At 47.4% G+C, this 17,523-nt stretch overlaps 1 protein-coding gene across 1 annotated transcript in view; it reads left to right on the top strand.

The window, feature by feature from the left end:
• Positions 1–17,523, top strand: part of GEN1 (GEN1 Holliday junction 5' flap endonuclease) — a 742,451-nt gene that overhangs the window by 439,866 nt on the left and 285,062 nt on the right. The window contains exon 7 of the mRNA XM_069605926.1: positions 10,974–11,065. Within this exon, the coding sequence (XP_069462027.1) occupies positions 10,974–11,065 (92 nt within the window). The remainder of the gene's footprint in view (positions 1–10,973; positions 11,066–17,523) is intronic.

The raw sequence follows: 17,523 nt of genomic DNA, 5'->3' as shown, positions 1-17,523 counted from the left end.
GGTGACGGCTGCTTGGCAGTCACCAGATTCTTTTCCGGCTGTTAACAAATCGTTGACCAAAAAATACCGCCCTTCTGGTAACGACCCCAGCTACCTTTCGTCTAACCCTCTCCCAAAGATTTGGTGGTTCAGACAGCTATGGCCACCTCGAGGCAGGCGACGTACCCTACCATCTTTCCTGATGGGGACGACAAACGCTTTGACGGTTGGGCACACAAGGTGTTTTCTACTGGGAGTATGGCGTTGAAGTCCGCCAACTCCACTTGTGCCTTGGCACGATTTTCACACTCTGTGGAACTGTGCTACTCTTGCGGCTGAGCATATTCCCGAGCGGGAAGAAAGGGATGGGTTCCTTGCTCTAGTGCAAGATGGCAAGGATGCCATGTGTGAATCCCTCCAGTCGGGTTTGGATTCGGCCGACAGTGTTAGACACTCCATGGCTGCGAGCACAGTTCTACACAGATTTGTGTAGTTGCAGAAGTCTGGTTTTGCTCCGGATTTGCGAGCCCGTCTTTTGAACATGCCCTGTGATGGCACGCATTTGTTTGGCAGCAAGGCTGACAAGAGCCTTGAGAGGTTGCAGACCTCAAAAGCTGAGGCGAAATCTTTAAGCGCAGCCGTGCGTCAACCTCCGCCTTTTCGTCCTAGGCGACAGCAGTGGACGGGAGGTTCTTTTTATTACTACTCCTCCTTTGGTAGAACGAGAGGAGCCGCCAGTCAAAGGGGTCAGCGTAAAAGTACCTGTGGTGGTCATGGAAATCGAGGTGCCAAAGCCGCTCATGCAGCTGCCTCTTTGTATTCAGGTGCTGCCGCAGCCTCTCCAAAACAGTCATGAGGCCATGTCCCATGGTTCGCTGGTTGGGGGCAGACTGTCTCAGCATCTGGAAGAGTGGCGAGCCATTACTTCGGATGCGTGGGTTCTGGATACAATCTCCCACGGCTACTGTCTTCCGTTCCTAAAGCGGCCTCACAACAATCCACCAGGGAATCTCTCTTTGAAGCTTCCGGATCCACTCCTTGTGCAGGACATCTTGACCCTGCTAGAGAAAGGTGCTATAGAACTGGTGCCTGTAGCGGAGAGGAACAAGGGATGGTATTCCCCTTATTTTTTTGATCCCAAAGATGAACAGGGGATTGAGACCCATCCTGCACTTGCGTTGGTTGAACAAACTTCTCAGGAAGGACAAGTTCAAGATGGTCATTCTTTCTCAAGTCCTCCAGGCCCTTCAACTTCAGGATTGGTTGGTGTCTCTGGACCTACAGGATGCTTACTTTCATGTGCCGATTCATCCCAAGCACAGAAAGTACCTGAGGTTTGCGACTAGCGACTCACACTTTCAGTATCGGGTCCTACCATTCGGATTGACCTCCGTCCAGAGGGTCTTCACCAAGCTAATGGTGGTGGTGGCAGCGTATCTCAGGCGAGGGGGGGATTCACGTCAACCCCTACCTGGACGACTGGCTGATCTGTGCGTGCTCTCCTGAGCAAGCATTGGCTCACCTCGGTCTCACCTGCCGCTCCCTCCACAAGCTGGGCTTCTCCCTCAATTTCAAGAAGTTGCATCTGACACCTTCCCAACAGCTCCAGTACATCGGTCCTGTGTTGGACACGTCATTGGGGAAGTGCTCGCCTCCCAATGTGAGGGCTCATCACATTGTGCAGATGGTGGACAAGTTTCAACATGCCCAGAGTCTCCTGTCTTTCGAATTCTTAAGGTTGCTCGGCCTCATGGCATCCTGCATTTTTCTGGTGTCAGAAGCCAGGCTGAGGATGAGATCCCTGCAATGGATCCTCAAGATGCAGTGGTTGCAGTTCTCAGGCAAGATGTCGGATCCCGTTCAGATTCCAATCTATGTCTCCCAGGATCTTCTGTGATGGGTCGACGAAGGGGAAGCCGTTTTGGCAACCATGGCCAGAGGTGGCTGCAGTGACGGATGCTTCTCCTCACAGGAAGGGGCGCTCATGCCGATGACTTGACCGCCAGTGGTCGTTGGTCTCCGTCGGAGTCCAAACTCCACATCAACCTGTTAGAGCTGAGGGCCATCAGGCTAGCCCTGAAGGCTTTTCTGCCATCTGTGCAGGGGAAGAATGTCCTGATCATGACGGACAACTTAGTGGCCCTGATTACCTCAACAACAAAGGGGGGGAGTAGGGTCTCTCCCGTTGTGCAGAGAGGCATTGCAGCTCTGGTTCTGGGCCATTCAGCAGGGAATTTCGCTCTCGGCAGTTCATCTGGCCGGAGACGAAAATGCAGCGGCGGATGCTCTGAGCAGGCAGAGCAAGATCTCTCACGAGTGGTTGTTGGCTCAGGAAGTCCTTCTGAAGGTCTTCGCCCTTTGGGTAACCCCAGAAGTGGATCTCTTCCCCACCAGTGCCAACCAGACGTGTGAGAGATTCTGTTCAAGGGAATTTCCTCAGAGAGGACCCTTATGAGACACATTCATAGTGGATTGGTCATTACCACTGCTGTATGTTTTCTCCAGTCCCCGTCGTTCCTCAAGTGTTAAGGAGGTTCAGATCCCACATGATCCTCATTGCTCTGGATTGGGCCAGGAGAGCGTGGTACCCGGACCTTCTAGAAATGTCCATCTGCCCTCCACGCCGTCTTCCCTACCGAGAGGATCTGCTCTTGCGAGTGAGAGGTTGGGTTCTCCATCCAGAGGTCAGGACTCTCAACCTTCATGCTTGGTATCTGAAAGGTTGAGATATAAGGATTGGGACCTCCCGGATGATGTGATGGAGGTGTTGCTTTCGGCCAGAAGGCCAGCAATGAAATCCCTGTACCATTGGTGTACGTTTTGCAACTGGTGCAGAGGACAGAATGTTGATCCTTTTCAGTGTTCCAATCCTATGGTTTTGTCTTTCTTACTTTCTTTGGCCCACAGGGGCCTTCAAGTGGGTACCATTAAGGGTTATCTGGTGGCGCTGTCTATATTTAATCGCTCATCTGAAGACTGTTCTTACTTTAAAATTAGTTTGATTTCTCAAATTCTTAAAGGACTGACTAATGTGTTCCCACCGTCCCCTTTCCAGGTGCCGGTTTGGGATTTGAATTTGGTTTTGAAATTTCTAATGGTGGGTGCTCTGTTTAAACCTTTGCACTCTTGTCCTTTGAGATTATTTTCCTTCAAGACAGTGTTCTTGGTTGCGGTTACGTCCGCTCGCATAGTGAGTGAATTGCAGGCACTTTCATCTAAGCAGCCCTTTACTGTGTTCCACGAGGACAGGGTCCTTCCAGTCTACCTAAGGTAGTGTCTGAATTTCATTTGAGTCAGAAGGTGGTTCTTCCTTCTTTCTATCCCCCTCTCATCCTGGTAACGAAGAGGAGCGACTCCATAGGTTGGATCCTTGGAGAGCTCTGAGCTTTTATATTTTTTGGATGTCCAGGGTCAGAGGGGACGATCAACTCTTTGTGGGATATGCTGGACACCGTTTGGGCCAGGCTGTTACAAAACAGAACTTGTCCAGGTGGATTATCTTCACCATTACTCAGTGGATGATAAACTTGTCGCCTTACAGCCATATACATTTAACCAAACTTTCGGGAGTGGGGTGAGACGAAAGGTAGCTGGGGTCGCTATCGGAAGGGTGGTATTTTTTGGTCAACAATTTGTTAACAGCCGGAAGAGATTCCGGTGACTGCCAAGCAGCCTCCACCCTTTTCTGTAATGTCAGATGAAAAGTTAACACCGGGTCAGAGGACTGACCTTGATCTAACATGTCAGTTAGATCATCTTGCACAAAAGCTTCAGGAGGACTGGACCAGCCCGATACTCTGTGACCCTGGCCATGAGCCGCCTGTAAGACGACTCTCCGGGAGCCCCAGGCTCAGGCCTGCCAAACTCCACTTCCGGAGAAGTGTCCAACCCACTGCAATGGCATAGGAAATTCTTCAGAGGGGCAGGCTGGGAGGGCGATGTGGAATACGTTGTTGGAACATCAAATCGAAAGAACGTTTCCAGTTGGTAAATAACTTGTTCTTCGAATGGATTGTGTCCTCCAACGTATTTCACATCTTTGACAGACTCCAAAAGCAGTACCAGAAAATGGAGGAGGGAAAAGAATTGAGTATCCAATCAGGTAGCCTCTCGAGAGGGCAGGAGCCCTTCTCGCACCGAGAGGATCCAGATCTGTTGCCTCTCCCACCCTGATCGACCGCCTCACCAACAACACGGTCTGCAGGAGCAGCCGTGCACACAGTTACAGCGCTGCTGGAGCAGTCGCTGTGAAGCACTCCCTGTGCCATACTAGGTGAGCCCCTCACCCACGAGTGCGCCGTGCATCCCTCCCTCAGGCACCCGAAGCCCATTGCCTGCACGCCGCCCAAAGAGCAAAGAGCCTCCCAAAATGGCCACCACCATTGGCGTTTACCGCGTTGCCTAGCAACGCAATTAGTTTTTGCCAGGAAGCCCGCCGGCAGGCGGAAGCCGGCCCAATCGAGGAAGGCCCAGAGAATAAGACTGTAACGCTCACCTGATTCCCACAGAGGCGCGGGTCTTGGCAGGAACCTGTCTGTGACTCGAAAAGTGATGTGCAGGACTCGATTGGCTTCTGGGGTCGAACCTCTTCGCACTGTGTGTCGGACTCGAAGAGTGAGGTTTCTGCAGGTGAAAGAATATGGGGGTTAATGGTCTGGGTAGTTGCATGTCCCTCTCTCCCTCTCTCTTCCCAGCTTTTTCGTAGAGCCCCCAGGTCAACGTGCTCACCTTATATAGGTGAATGCTGGGCTCTCCATCTGCGTCTGGTGCAGGGTGCCGTTGCCAGTTCCTTCACTGGTGAAACATAGGCCTCTTGAATTCAGAGGATGGTTACCGTCGTCTGCACGAGCGGTGAGTTTCTGGACACCTTTTGTCTTTATAGTCTTTAAATGCGTGGCACTTTTATATGCAGACTCTATATAATGCTTTTCCCTTATGTATTGCAGGGCTCTTGAGATGGAAAATGAAGTATCGCGCCTGGAAGTTTGTAAGTATGGCAAGTGCTCTAATTGTCTCTTTCCTTGCAGCTTAGTTCGTGTTAAAGAGACGCCGGAGTATTTGCAGGCGTTTTATTGCGACGAGCGGGATGGACGTAAGTAAATACCTGCTTAATGTCTTTTCTTTTGCCTTTCAGATGTTGGTTTGCAGCACCGGAGTCCGCCGAATGCCAGTAAGTTGTTAACGATGCTTTGTCTTTACAGGCGGCGATGCAGAACGAAGAAATCCGGAATCCACAGCGTGCCGGTAAGTATGGCAATGCTTTTGCCTTTGCAGGTGGAGATGCGGCGTGACGAAGCGGCCGCAGCCGATGGATCAGGTGAGTAAATACTGCGTGTAAAGTTCGCCTTGCTAACCTGTTGTTTCTGTTCTTTGCAGGTGCTGATGATGTCTGGATACTGAAATGGTAAGTAGGATTCTTGCAGGTCCAGGATCAGAAGAAGAAAAGCCGGCGCAGACTCAGTGAGCGTTCTGCTGCAGATGCAGAATAACGCGAAGCACGCTTCATCTATCGGGTGCGGTTTAAATAGCCCTGGAGTGATGAGGCGTCTTCTTCCACGGCCCCGCCTAGGTAAGAAAAAAGTTCCAGTTTCCAGAAGAGTTCCAGTGCTGTATCCAGGGAGTGGTGCTGCCCCACCCAGGTAAGAAAGTAGTTCCTGTTCTTAGATAGCTTCTAAGTGGCTGGTAAGTAAGCAGCATGGTCTGCTGCAGGTAAGTCCACCCAAGCATCCTCACACCTATTATGAGCCCGGCGCTTCCAGTGCCGGGACCAATGGTTTTGATGAGCCTGGTGCCACCGGCGCCAGGACAAGGTCCAAAAGCTCCCAGTGGGGACCGGCTGGTGCCTAGGATTAGGGTTAGGGGCCTGCTTCCAAGGACGTTGGGCTGGTCCTGGCAAGCAGTGATCATGACAAAGACCCCTTCCTGTTTGCCTCTATTCGCCTCTTGAGTCGCTGGCTCAGTGCTCTTTACTGCCGTATGTTAAGGACTCTAACCCATTGTGAGTAATGTATACCAGCTCGAGACTATGCCTCTGTGTTCATAGAAACCCCCTTGCCGACTACTAAATGCCATCCTAACTGTCATTTCTAGTCTATGCACCATTGCCCATTGCTTACTGCACATGTATATGCTCTAATGCCATTGTTTACATGTGTTAACACCGATACTTCCTTTTAAGACGTACCTTGATATCTTTTAGTACTGTTAATTCGTATATTGAAGTAACCTAGCTCGCATATTTCTAATGCATTGTAGCTACCTATTTTAATCAAATGATTGTTCACAGCATATATCTTCACACTGATACTGTTTAGGCGGTTAGCACCACACCTCATCTAAGCTACCTCTACTCTAGCCCGCCACCTAGCACGCCATCAACCCAGCACACTACTATGTGGCCAGGACCCTACCACCCGATGAATAAGCTACTCCTTATATTCACATTTCTCGCCACAGAGCTACATGAAAGGCAAATTCTACCTTCTTGCCTATTCAACCAACCTCAGCAACATGACTCCTATTTACACCAACCCTACACCCACTTACTCCACACTCTACACCTTGCATTCTATTACCTATACACCTAACGGCAGCTGCAGACTCAGTAGACTTAGAATGCGCAATCTACCTATGATTCTCACCACCCACACTACTTTAACCTCACAAGAAACTTCAGACTAGCATCCCGTACAGCTGTTAAATACAACATTCCACATAGCAGTCCACACACTCTCCTCCCGTGTACTAATACAACACCTACTCCTAAAGCACCTTCCAACTGTAAGCCTAAAATAACAATACAGCAACGCCCAAATAAAAACCATCTAGCACTACTTAACACCTGCTCCCTCACGGCCCATGCCCTTGAAATAAATGACCTCTCTACTCATGACCTAGACATACTAGGCATCACAGAGACTTGGCTAAATGAGGCATCAGGCCCATCCATAACTTTAGCCGTTCCCGAAGGCTACTCTATCCTCAGGCAAGATAGACCCAATAAACCAGGAGGAGAGGTTGCCTTAATCTACAAAGAGATCTATCAACCTAGACTTACTCCCCATACATGGGAAGGTAATGCTGACATACTATCAGTCAAACTACCTCTCTCCCATAATAACACAATCAACATTCACGTCATCTATCAGCCCCCAGGACTCCCTTCTGATTTTCAAGGGCAAATCATTAACCTGCTCAGCAACATCTTAGAAAAATCCACCAAACTATACTCCTAGGTGATCTCAATCTAGGTTATAATGACCCCATTGACAAAACAGCTATCCTCTTCCTTAAGGACCTCTCCAACTTAACCTTCGCACAAAAAATTGTGTCTCCCACCCATTCCAAAGGCAGAACTTTGGACTGGTTGGTAGACCATAATTGCAACTTCACCATCACTTCCAACACCTTCCTCCCATGGACAGACCATAGCTGCATACAATTCACAATCCCCACAACACCTACTACAAAAAACACAATACGTAAACCTGCAACCTTAACAAGAAGCTCCAAAAAATGTACTGCAGACAACCTACGGTCCCTTCTTAACTTACCGTGCCTTGCCCCTCCATTTTCACAAGACCCAAATATCTTAGCAGATATTCTTAAGGTCATGCTCACCAACGTAATCAACGCTATTGCGCCCCTAGAAGAAAAAAAAGAAAAAAGTCCTTCCATTTGAACTTATGGTCCACAGATGACCTCTTAGCTCTACGCAATATCAAACGACAGGTGCAAAAAAACTGGCAGGCCAACCCCTGCGACGCCACTACAGTTTTATTCAGAGACACTGCTAAAAAATAGAAAGCTGCCATTTTTAAGGCCAAATCAGATGCCTACAATGCCTACAACCGACGCAAAGTCGCATTCGAAAGAAATCTTTACCATCTTTAAAGATCTCACAGTGCCTCCCATCTCTGCTGACGAGATCATCAAAGATGAAGCCTGGCGCAACAGTATCCAAGCCGCTATGCTCAACAAAATAGACCTCCTACAAAATAAAATCCTTGACCACTACAATACCCTACCTAAACTGAATCAGCCTACACCATGAACTTCCACAAATTTGCCTTTAATGACGTCTCGGAACTAGAAGTCATAGACATTCTGAAACATCTGAAACCTTCAATTTGCAAAAGCGATGCTTGCCCTCCTCAGTTAATCAAAGACTGCGCTGAACCACTTGCTCCACTTATTACCGCCTTCATTAATGCCTCCTTTAAGATATGCTCTGTCCCTGACAGCCTTAAAGAAGCGTGGGTTTGCCCCCTTCTAAAAAAAAAAACTCCTCTAGACCCTGCGTTGCCCAACAACTACAGACCCATAACGACAGTCCCTTTCCTTCTCAAAATACTAGACAAAGTGGCACACAGCCAAATCCAAATCTACTTGGAATCAAACTCCTTCTTAGGCAACAGACATTCAGGCTTCCGTAAAGGCCACGGAACTGAGACTGCTCTGCTGGACTTAAAAAAAAAAACAAATAACAAAGATCTTGTACAGCACCCACGCTGTATAACCTCTTTACAAAGCCTCTTTTTGACAAACTTAATGCACTTGGGATCGCACATACCAACTGTGCAGACGATACCCAAGTGCTCCTCTCTCTAACTGGCTCATATCACACGGACGCCTTAGCTCTACAACACATACGCCACCATCCAAGCCTGGATGGCCACAAATGGCTTATGTCTTAATGCGGACAAGACGGAGATCCTTATCCTGGGCCAAAAGTCCACACTTGCTAAACTAGATAGTCTTTACGTCAATTTTAACATTGACAACTGCAACATACCAGTTTCATCTTCTGTAAAAACCCTAGGAGTCCACATTGATGCAACTCTGCCATGAATAAACAGGTCAGCGCCCTTGTCTCCGCTTCTGCATTGAGCGCCAAATGCATCAATGCAATCAAACCATTCTTAACTAAAGAAAACTGTCTATCAATAGCAAGAGCTACCATAGGTGCAAAACTTGACCATTGTAACACTCTCGTAGCCGGCACCTCTAAATAAAACTTCAGATCACTCAAAATAACGCACTGAGTGCAGCCCTAAGCATCTCTAAAAGGGAGCAGATCTCACAAGAAAGGCAATCTGTTCACTGGCTCCCTGTCAAAGAACATATCACCTTCAAGATCCTTACTACTACTCAAAAATGCCTCCATCACACAGCACCGCCTTATCTATCAGACACCCTCCACATACCTGCTTCCTTCAGACCCATCAGACTAGGTTATACCAACCAATTTACCGTACCACGAATTAATAAAGCTACAGCGGGAGGCCTAGGATTCCCATACATAGCACCTAGACTCTGTAGCAAGCTCCCCCACACTTTAAGAGCTGAAAACTCTTAGTCTTTAGAAAAAATCTCAAAACATTTCTCTTTAACTAAACCTCACTACCCACTACCAGATTATTACACACTTCCAATGTCTTTTAATCTTGCAATTATGTATCTCCAGGTTGTAACTAAGTTCCTTCTTGTATGTAACCTTGTGTAACTAAGTCCTCCTCTTCTGTAACCAGTGCCACGATGCCCCAGGGCTGTTTTTGTGCGCTTAACAAATACGAATAAATAAATAAATAAATCAGATTACGGCATGAAGAACCGCCTTTCCAAAGGCCATATCTTGACCATGGATCGTATCCAGGGAATAATGTTTAACAAAGGTGTGGATAGAAGCCCATGTGGCTGCATCACAAATATTCCTAATAGGAACCCCCTGTTGTAGAGTTGTGGAAGTAGCCACGCCCCTAGTGGAGTGAGCTTGCAACCCTCCAGGAGGGTCTTTGCCTGCCAAATCTGTAACATTCAGTAATGGTGAGGATAATCCACCTGGACAAGGTCAGTTTGGTAACAGCCTGGCCCAAACGGTGTCCAGCATATCCCACAAAGAGTTGATCATCCACTCTGACCCTGGACATCCTAGAAATATAAAAGCTCAGAGCTCTCCTAGGATCCAACCTATGGAGTCGCCCCTCTTCCTTACCAGGATGAGAGTCAGATAGAAATAAGGAAGAACCACCTTCTGGCTCAAATGAAATTCAGACACTACCTTAGGTAGAAAGAAAGGACGTACCATAGTACAACCCTGACCTTGTGGAACACAGTAAAGGGCAGCTTTGATGAAAGTACCTGCAATTCACTCACTATGCGAGCGGAAGTAACCGGATGTAGATGTGAGATTCATGGAATAGTAAGGTGCATATTTTGTGGGTAGAGGGTTGTTATACCATGTTCTCCCGAGATGGTCCCCCTTGTCCTCAGAGGGGAAGTCCCTTTCTATGAAATCCTCCCTCTGAATACCACCTCCAGGGGTCTATCTGGGAAGGGGCTCCACCTTGGGGAGAAGTGATGACATCTGGAGATTCATCACAATCCCTTGAGCAAATAGATAACTGTGAACATCCTTGTGTTGGACCCTGTGACGTGTGGGCATCTGACATATAAAGAATTCTACTTTTGACTGATTCTCATCATTTGAACTGCATCTGCATGACCTACCTGTTTTTACATGGAAAGTTATTTGATGATATATAGTGAATGGACATAATGGTGACTGTATATATTTGTATTATAGAGCATTGTCTGATAATGCTAACTTCTAATTTCTTTGTTCAGTGTATCCTAAAGGCCGAAAATAAATAAATGTGTTTTTATAACTCGCTCTCTCAGCTGAATTGTGTATTGTCTTGTGTGGGCTCATTGAGGGTCCATGACAGCGATTACACTCTCCAGAGACTAAGCCTTGACTGTTCTTCACACTACCTTGATTTGACTACACTCTGAGCTCCCTATTCACCATCACTAGTGCGGCCTCCTAAAATCTGCCCCCAGGCCTGATTTTTAGAAATCCATCTTAACAGAGACCATCACAAAGTTGTTGCAGTCGTGCAGCTCTTTCGAATTTGCCTTATCATATATAGTTTATTGATTCATTTATTTTATGTCCAAATGATGTATCGTAAAACTCTATTGTGCCCTTTTAGGTTCGAACATTGGGCTGAGCAGTTTCAGAATAGCAGGAATTCTGCTGCATCTTCCAAGAAGGTCGCCCATTGTTCCTTATGTTGCCATCCAGGTCAGTTAAGCTCTTGGCAATAGCGCCACATTAGTGACTCGTCAGTCATCTGGTCTCTCTTTAGCTCTCGTTGAATTTACCTTTGGCTTATAATTCAGATGTGTCAGCGGTCCCTTAAGTGCGTTCTGTAAGTGATTGCAGATTTGATCACCTTTAATATAATACTTGCTGCTCCACGTTGCTGAGAAATTTTGATTGCTCACTGGGTTGTTGCGCCTGCATGTGTCACATGTTTTTATTCTGGTGGGGCTCTTCAGCCTTTCTTCATCAAAATGCATACTATTGAGTTTACTGTTACCCCATGGTGCACATAAGCACGATCGTAAGGCCCTGTATTGCAGGGTCCACAGTTGCTAGTAGCCATCTAAACTGTTACTCATTTGGAAGTCAAGTAATTTTCACACAAAAGCCTTCACCGTATTGCATACATGACAGGTGATGTGTGATTTAACTCTGTGAAAGGATGCATGCTTTTCCTTAGCTAAACAATGGATTTGGTTTGCATCTTAAACTTAAGTAATGTGCTCATGACTGAAAAAATGAAAGTCCTTTTCTGAATATGCTTTGTCATCCCCCAGGTTTCTCAGGCCAACCGTCTTAAAACAAAAATATTTAGTGGTTTTTTATTTTAGGTATTTGATGTAATGCCAGGCTAGCTCCAAGGAGCTGTAACAGAGTATACACGTTTACAATTGATGGCAATCCTTTACAAATTGATTTCCCCAGAATTGTACATTTTTTGATCAAGTGCTGAAGCGGGCATTGGAATCCATGTTGCAAGCTCAGCAGCGTAGCCACTACATCACACATCCTTCCTTTTATGCACCAAAAATAAACGGTGAACACCTGCTTTTAGTGAACACTGGTGTATCACACGCATAGATTCAGATTTTGGTATTCAAGGTGTGCTTACTCTGAACACCTTCTTTTGTTCTTTTCGTTCATTCCTTTCTTTCAATCACTCCAGTCACAGTCACATTGTCTCCAAGGCTGCCTTACCCGTAGGTTATGGTGAGAAAAGCAGTCTGCAGTAGGTGATGAAGGGACTGCATTGCAGTGCAGCCTTGTCATCTTGGAAAACATGAAACCTGTTGTGCGTGCTTATGTTCGACTTGAAGGCGTTACCTCAGTTACCTTACCTAGTCAAATTAGCACTCTCTTCAAATAGCACAATAAATATTCATAGCATATACCGTCCTCCCGGCCCAACCACCAACTTCATAGATCAAGTCAATCACCTCTTAGGAAACAACCTTAAAAAATCTACTAAATCACTTCTTATAGGTGACCTTAACCTAGGACTCATTGACCCTAAGGACAAAACTGCTATCTCCCTAGCCAAAGACCTCCAAAACCTAGGCTTCTCTCAAAAGATCACATCGCCTACTCGTGCTAAAGGACGCACCCTAGATTGGATTATAGACCCCCAACTGTAACACAGCCATCACCTCAAACACTATCCTCCCATGGACAGACCACAACCTTCTCCTATTTGACATCCCTGTCTCACTAAGTGCTAAAGTGCCTACTAAAGCACCGGCGACCCAAGCCAGAAGTGCCACAAAACTTACCAGAGACATCAGTGCACTCCTCATTCTGCCATGCCTAGCGCCTCAGTTCTCCGCTGACCCAAACATCCTCACAGAAATATTCAAAGACACCATCACATGGGCTGTCAACACCGTTGCCCCATTGGAAAACAAAAAAGAAAAAAAATCCTTCCACTCCAATTCCTGGTTCACAGAGGAACTCCAGACTTTGCGCAAAGACAAAAGCATAGCGCTAAAAAATTGGCAGCTTAACCCCTGCGATACCACAAAAGCTAACTTCAAATCCATAGCAAAAAAATACAAAGACGCAATCTTCCTTGCTAAATCTGAAGCCTACAATCACCGCATCTCCAATGCTAACTCCCGCTCCAAAGAACTTTTCAATATATTCAAAGAACTAACCGTTCCACCCACTTGCCCTGATGAAATCGTCAAAGACAAGGCATGGTGTACAGGCATTCAAACAGCCACGCTAACAAAAATAAACCTCCTCCAAAACAAAATATCCCACCACTTCAATACCCTACCAAAGCAAACTGCACATGCACAGATAAAACCCAATGTAAAAGCAAGAAACGTGCCCAAATTTGCATTTACCCAAATCTCCGAAGCGGAGGTCACTGACATCCTCAGATACCTCAAACCTTCACAATGCAAGGGCGATGTATGCCCCCCTAAAATCATCAAAGACTGCGCAGAACCACTTGCCCCTTCTCACTGCCTTCATCAATACAACCTTCAAAACGGGCATAGTCCCAGACAGCCTTAAAGAGGCCTGGGTACACCCCCTCTTAAAAAAAACAACATTAGACCCTACTAACCCCAAAAACTACCGACCCATAACCACAGTCCCATTCCTCCTGAAACTACTTGACAAGGCCGCCCAGAAACAGATTCAACTATACCTTGAATCCAACGCAATTCTAGGAAAAAGACAATCGGGATTCCGCAAGGGACACGGAACTGAAACTGCCCTTCTAGACTTAAAAAACGAAATTACCAACATCCTAGATAAAGGCAAGCCCGTCCTCCTCCTCCTCCTCCTCCTCCTCCTCCTTGACCTCTCAGCCGCGTTTGATCTAGTAGACCACACTACTCTTACCAGTCACCTGACACACGCTGCACACTTCTCAAATGACGCAGCATCCTGGGTAACATCATTCTTAGAGGGAAGAGCTATGAAAGTGTTCTCTAGCACAGCACATGCAGCACCCTCCATCATGCACTGTGGTGTACCACAAGGCTCCTGCACTGCCCCTACGCTCTATAATCTTTTTACCAAGCCACTATTTGAGAAACTAAACGCACTGGGGATCACATACACAAACTACGCCGACGACACCCAGGTTCTTCTCCCACTGACAGGAAATTACCACTAAGACGCGGCTACCCTAAAGCAAATCTACTCTACCATACAAGCTTGGATGGCTACCAACGGCCTCTGCTTGAACGGGACAAGACCGAAATCCTCATTCTAGGACAGAAATCCAACCTCAATCCACTGTACATTAATTTCAACATAGACAATTGTATCATCCCAGTCCTATCTTCAGTCAAAACCCTAGGGGTTCACGTAGACGCCACGCTATCCATGGACAAACAAGTTAGCGCCATAGTCTCGGCTTCAGCACTGAGTACCAAACTCGTTAATGCAACAAAACCATTCCTAACCAAGGATAACTGCCTTTCCATCGCCCGAGCAACTATAGGAGCCAAACTAGACTAGGTCAGTGGGGGGACCAAGATCAAGGATGTCCGTGAGATCATCCTAAACGAACTCCCCTGGGGGAGCTGACCAACCCAAGTACTCGGTGACCCGAGACATAAGGCGCCGGTATGAAGAATCGGCATGAGTGCCAGGCTCCGGCCTACAAAACTCCACCTCCGGAGAGGTGTGCAGTCCACTGGCATCCTGCAGTGACTGCCCCAGGTCATCAAACTGGCTATGGCCCAAGATAAGCTCTTCTGGTACCGTAACCGGAGCCAAGCCTTCATCAGAGCCTTCATCACCCTCTGAAATGTACTCCAGGCGGTGAGAGGAGACCTCCGCCCGAGGGTTTTCACCAAGCTCATGGTGGTGGTGGCAGCGCATCTCAGGAAAGGGGGGATTCACGTCCACCCCTACCTGGACGATTGGTTGATCAGGGGGAGCTCTCCCGAGCAAGTCCTGGATCATCTATCTGTCACCTGCCACTCCCTTCACAAGCTGGGCTTCTCCCTCAATTTAAAGAAGTCCCATTTGACGCCAACACAGCGGTTCCAGTACATTGGAGCAGTGCTCGACACATCCCTGGGGCAGTGTTTTCCTCCCCAGCTGAGGCCTCTTCACATTCAGCAGATGGTGCACAAGTTTCAACTTGCCCAGAATCTCCCAGCGTCCGAGTTCTTGAGACTGCTTGGCCTCATGGCATCCTGCATTCTTCTGTTGCCAGAGGCTTGTATGCGGATGAGATCTTTGCAGTGGGCACTCAAGCTCCAGTGGTCTGTCCTCCGGCAGGCTGTCGGACCCTGTTCAGGTGCCGCCCTCGGTCGCCCAGGACCTTCTGTGGTGGGCCGTCAAAGGCAATCTGATGAAGGGGGCCCCATTTTGGCTGCCCTGGCCGGAGGTGACGATCGTGACGGACGCATCCCTCATGGGATGGGGAGCTCATGCCAACGAGTTGAGTCAGCAGTCGTTGGTCTCTGTCGGAGTCCAGACTCCATATCAATCTGTTGGAGCTGAGGGCCGTCGGGCTTGCCCTGAAGGCTTTTCTGCCGACTGTGCGAGGAAAGGGTGTCCTGATTCTAACAGACAACACGGTGGCCATGCACTACCTCAACAAAAAGGGGGGGGGGCAGGGTCACTTCCTCTGTGAAGGGAGGCGATGCAGCTCGAGTTCTGGGCCATCCAGCAGGAAGTTTCGATCTCGGCGGTTCATCTGGCCGGAGACGACAACGAGACGGCGGACACTCTGAGCAGGCAGAGCACGATCTCTCACGAGTGGGAGCTGGCTCAGGAGATTCTCCTGGAGATCTTCGCCTTTGGGGGACCCCTCAAGTGGATCTCTTTGCCTCCAGTGTCAACTGGAAGTGCGAAAGGTTCTGCTCGCGGGAATTTCCTCCAAAAGGAGCCTTAGGAGACGCGTTCGTGGTGGAGTGGTCATTCCCACTGCTGTACGCATTTCCTCCAGTCCCCGTCATTCCGCAAGTACTGCAGAGGTTACGGAGGTTCGGTTCCCAGATGATCCTCATTGCTCCGGCGTGGGCCCGGAGGACGCGGTACTCGGACCGTCTCGACTTGTCCAACTGCCCTCCACGTCGTCTTCCCTACCGAGACGATCTGCTCTCACGGGAGGGGGGGGGTCAGGTTCTCCATCCAGAGGTCGGATCCCTCAACCTTCATGCTTGGCTTCTGAAAGGTTGAGGTATAAGGATTGGGACCTCCCTGAAGACGTGATGGAGGTGTTGGCACCAGATAAATTCCGGCAGGAACCAGATAAATTTCGTAAAGGTCCCAAGTATGGGGTGTTCGCAGCCAAGTCTCCTGGAGAACAATGTCATATTGTAAAAGATCCCTACTGTTATTAATAAGATGTCTAAAACCCCTAGTATTCCAGGAGACAAGGCTAACAAAGTAAGTCATCTGTGATTGTTAAGATATTCCACCATGGCTTCGATTCACCCACGCCTCATTAGGATTTGGTTCAGAATTCATTTGAGTGACGGTTTTATCCCCATAGATTCTAGATTGGGGCAAAATTGGTCTATCCATCGTCTGCTCTTTCATATACACATCTTGACTCAAGATAAAGCCTAGATTATAAAAGGCTGTCCGGGCTAACCATAAGGTGTTGAATATCACGCCCGACCGAATATATAGTCGGGCCTCAGAAAGGTCAGGAAGATTTGTAAATTCAACAAGATCAATGTCATCTGAGGTGAGGTCCTCTAAAGCCGTTATTTCCGCACAAATGTTTAGCACACTGGCGCGGTTCAAATAGTACTTGGTGAAAGGATATCCTCGACATTTAATCAATAAGCGGTGGTGCTTTTTAAATTGCGCTTGGTTCTTACTGATAAGAGGAGAGGTTCTGGACTCATCATTAGCCACTATAGTTGGCCTACCATCTATTGGTTTAGAGATTGCCATATGAGAACTCATAGTCACCTGAGATTCATGGCCTCGACATAGCAAACCCGGTCCTTTCAGAAGTGGTTTAACATTTGGGTAAGTGTTTTGGGGCATGTGACTAGCATCATTGGTCAAACCTTGCTGCGATAACAACATAAACTGTTTGATGTTTTCATTTTCCCGGTTGTAATTTGCAAAAGAGGCATGTATTTCATTTCGAAGCTCTTGCAAAGTACACTCTGTATTTAAAGCTGCCGTTTCTTGTAACTGATGACTATCAATGGGCAATCTAGCTCCTTGCTTTAGAGTGGTGTCTGTAATAACTGGTATCGGTTGGGTACATGTAGACACTTTTATTTGTGACTTTTTTATCATATCTGTTGATGATGTAGAAGCTATTGAATTCGGATTAGGGGTGAAAATTGGAACTTTCAAGAAGGATGTCGAGGCTGAAACCGCCAGTAAATCATCCAGCGGTTTGTACGCTAGGGACTCCTTCATTTGCAACTGAATGCCTTGTTTAAGGTGCAAGTGTCTTTTTTTTTCGCTGCTGTAAGTAATCTTGAGGCCGCCTTATGTTTAATTGTAGTAGGCAACTCACTGGTAATGTGTACTGAATTGGACGTTTCATTAAAATTTGTAGTATTTAAAGAAACACTTTTGGAGCTGAGGAACATTGGAGCCAAAGTGGTTGCCAATTTTATTTTGGGAATTACAACTATTGTTGATGGACCATCTTTCGGAGTTAACTGTGGAGCTTCTTGGGGACCATCAATAACAACAATATCAGGGTCAGA

The sequence above is a fragment of the Ambystoma mexicanum genome, chromosome 4p (genome assembly GCF_040938575.1).
Source record: "Ambystoma mexicanum isolate Mex_15411 chromosome 4p, UKY_AmexF1_1, whole genome shotgun sequence".
NCBI classification, from domain to species: Eukaryota; Metazoa; Chordata; class Amphibia; order Caudata; family Ambystomatidae; genus Ambystoma; species Ambystoma mexicanum.
The sequence above is the reverse complement of the archived record's forward strand: the minus strand, read 5'-3'. Positions and strand labels throughout refer to the sequence as shown.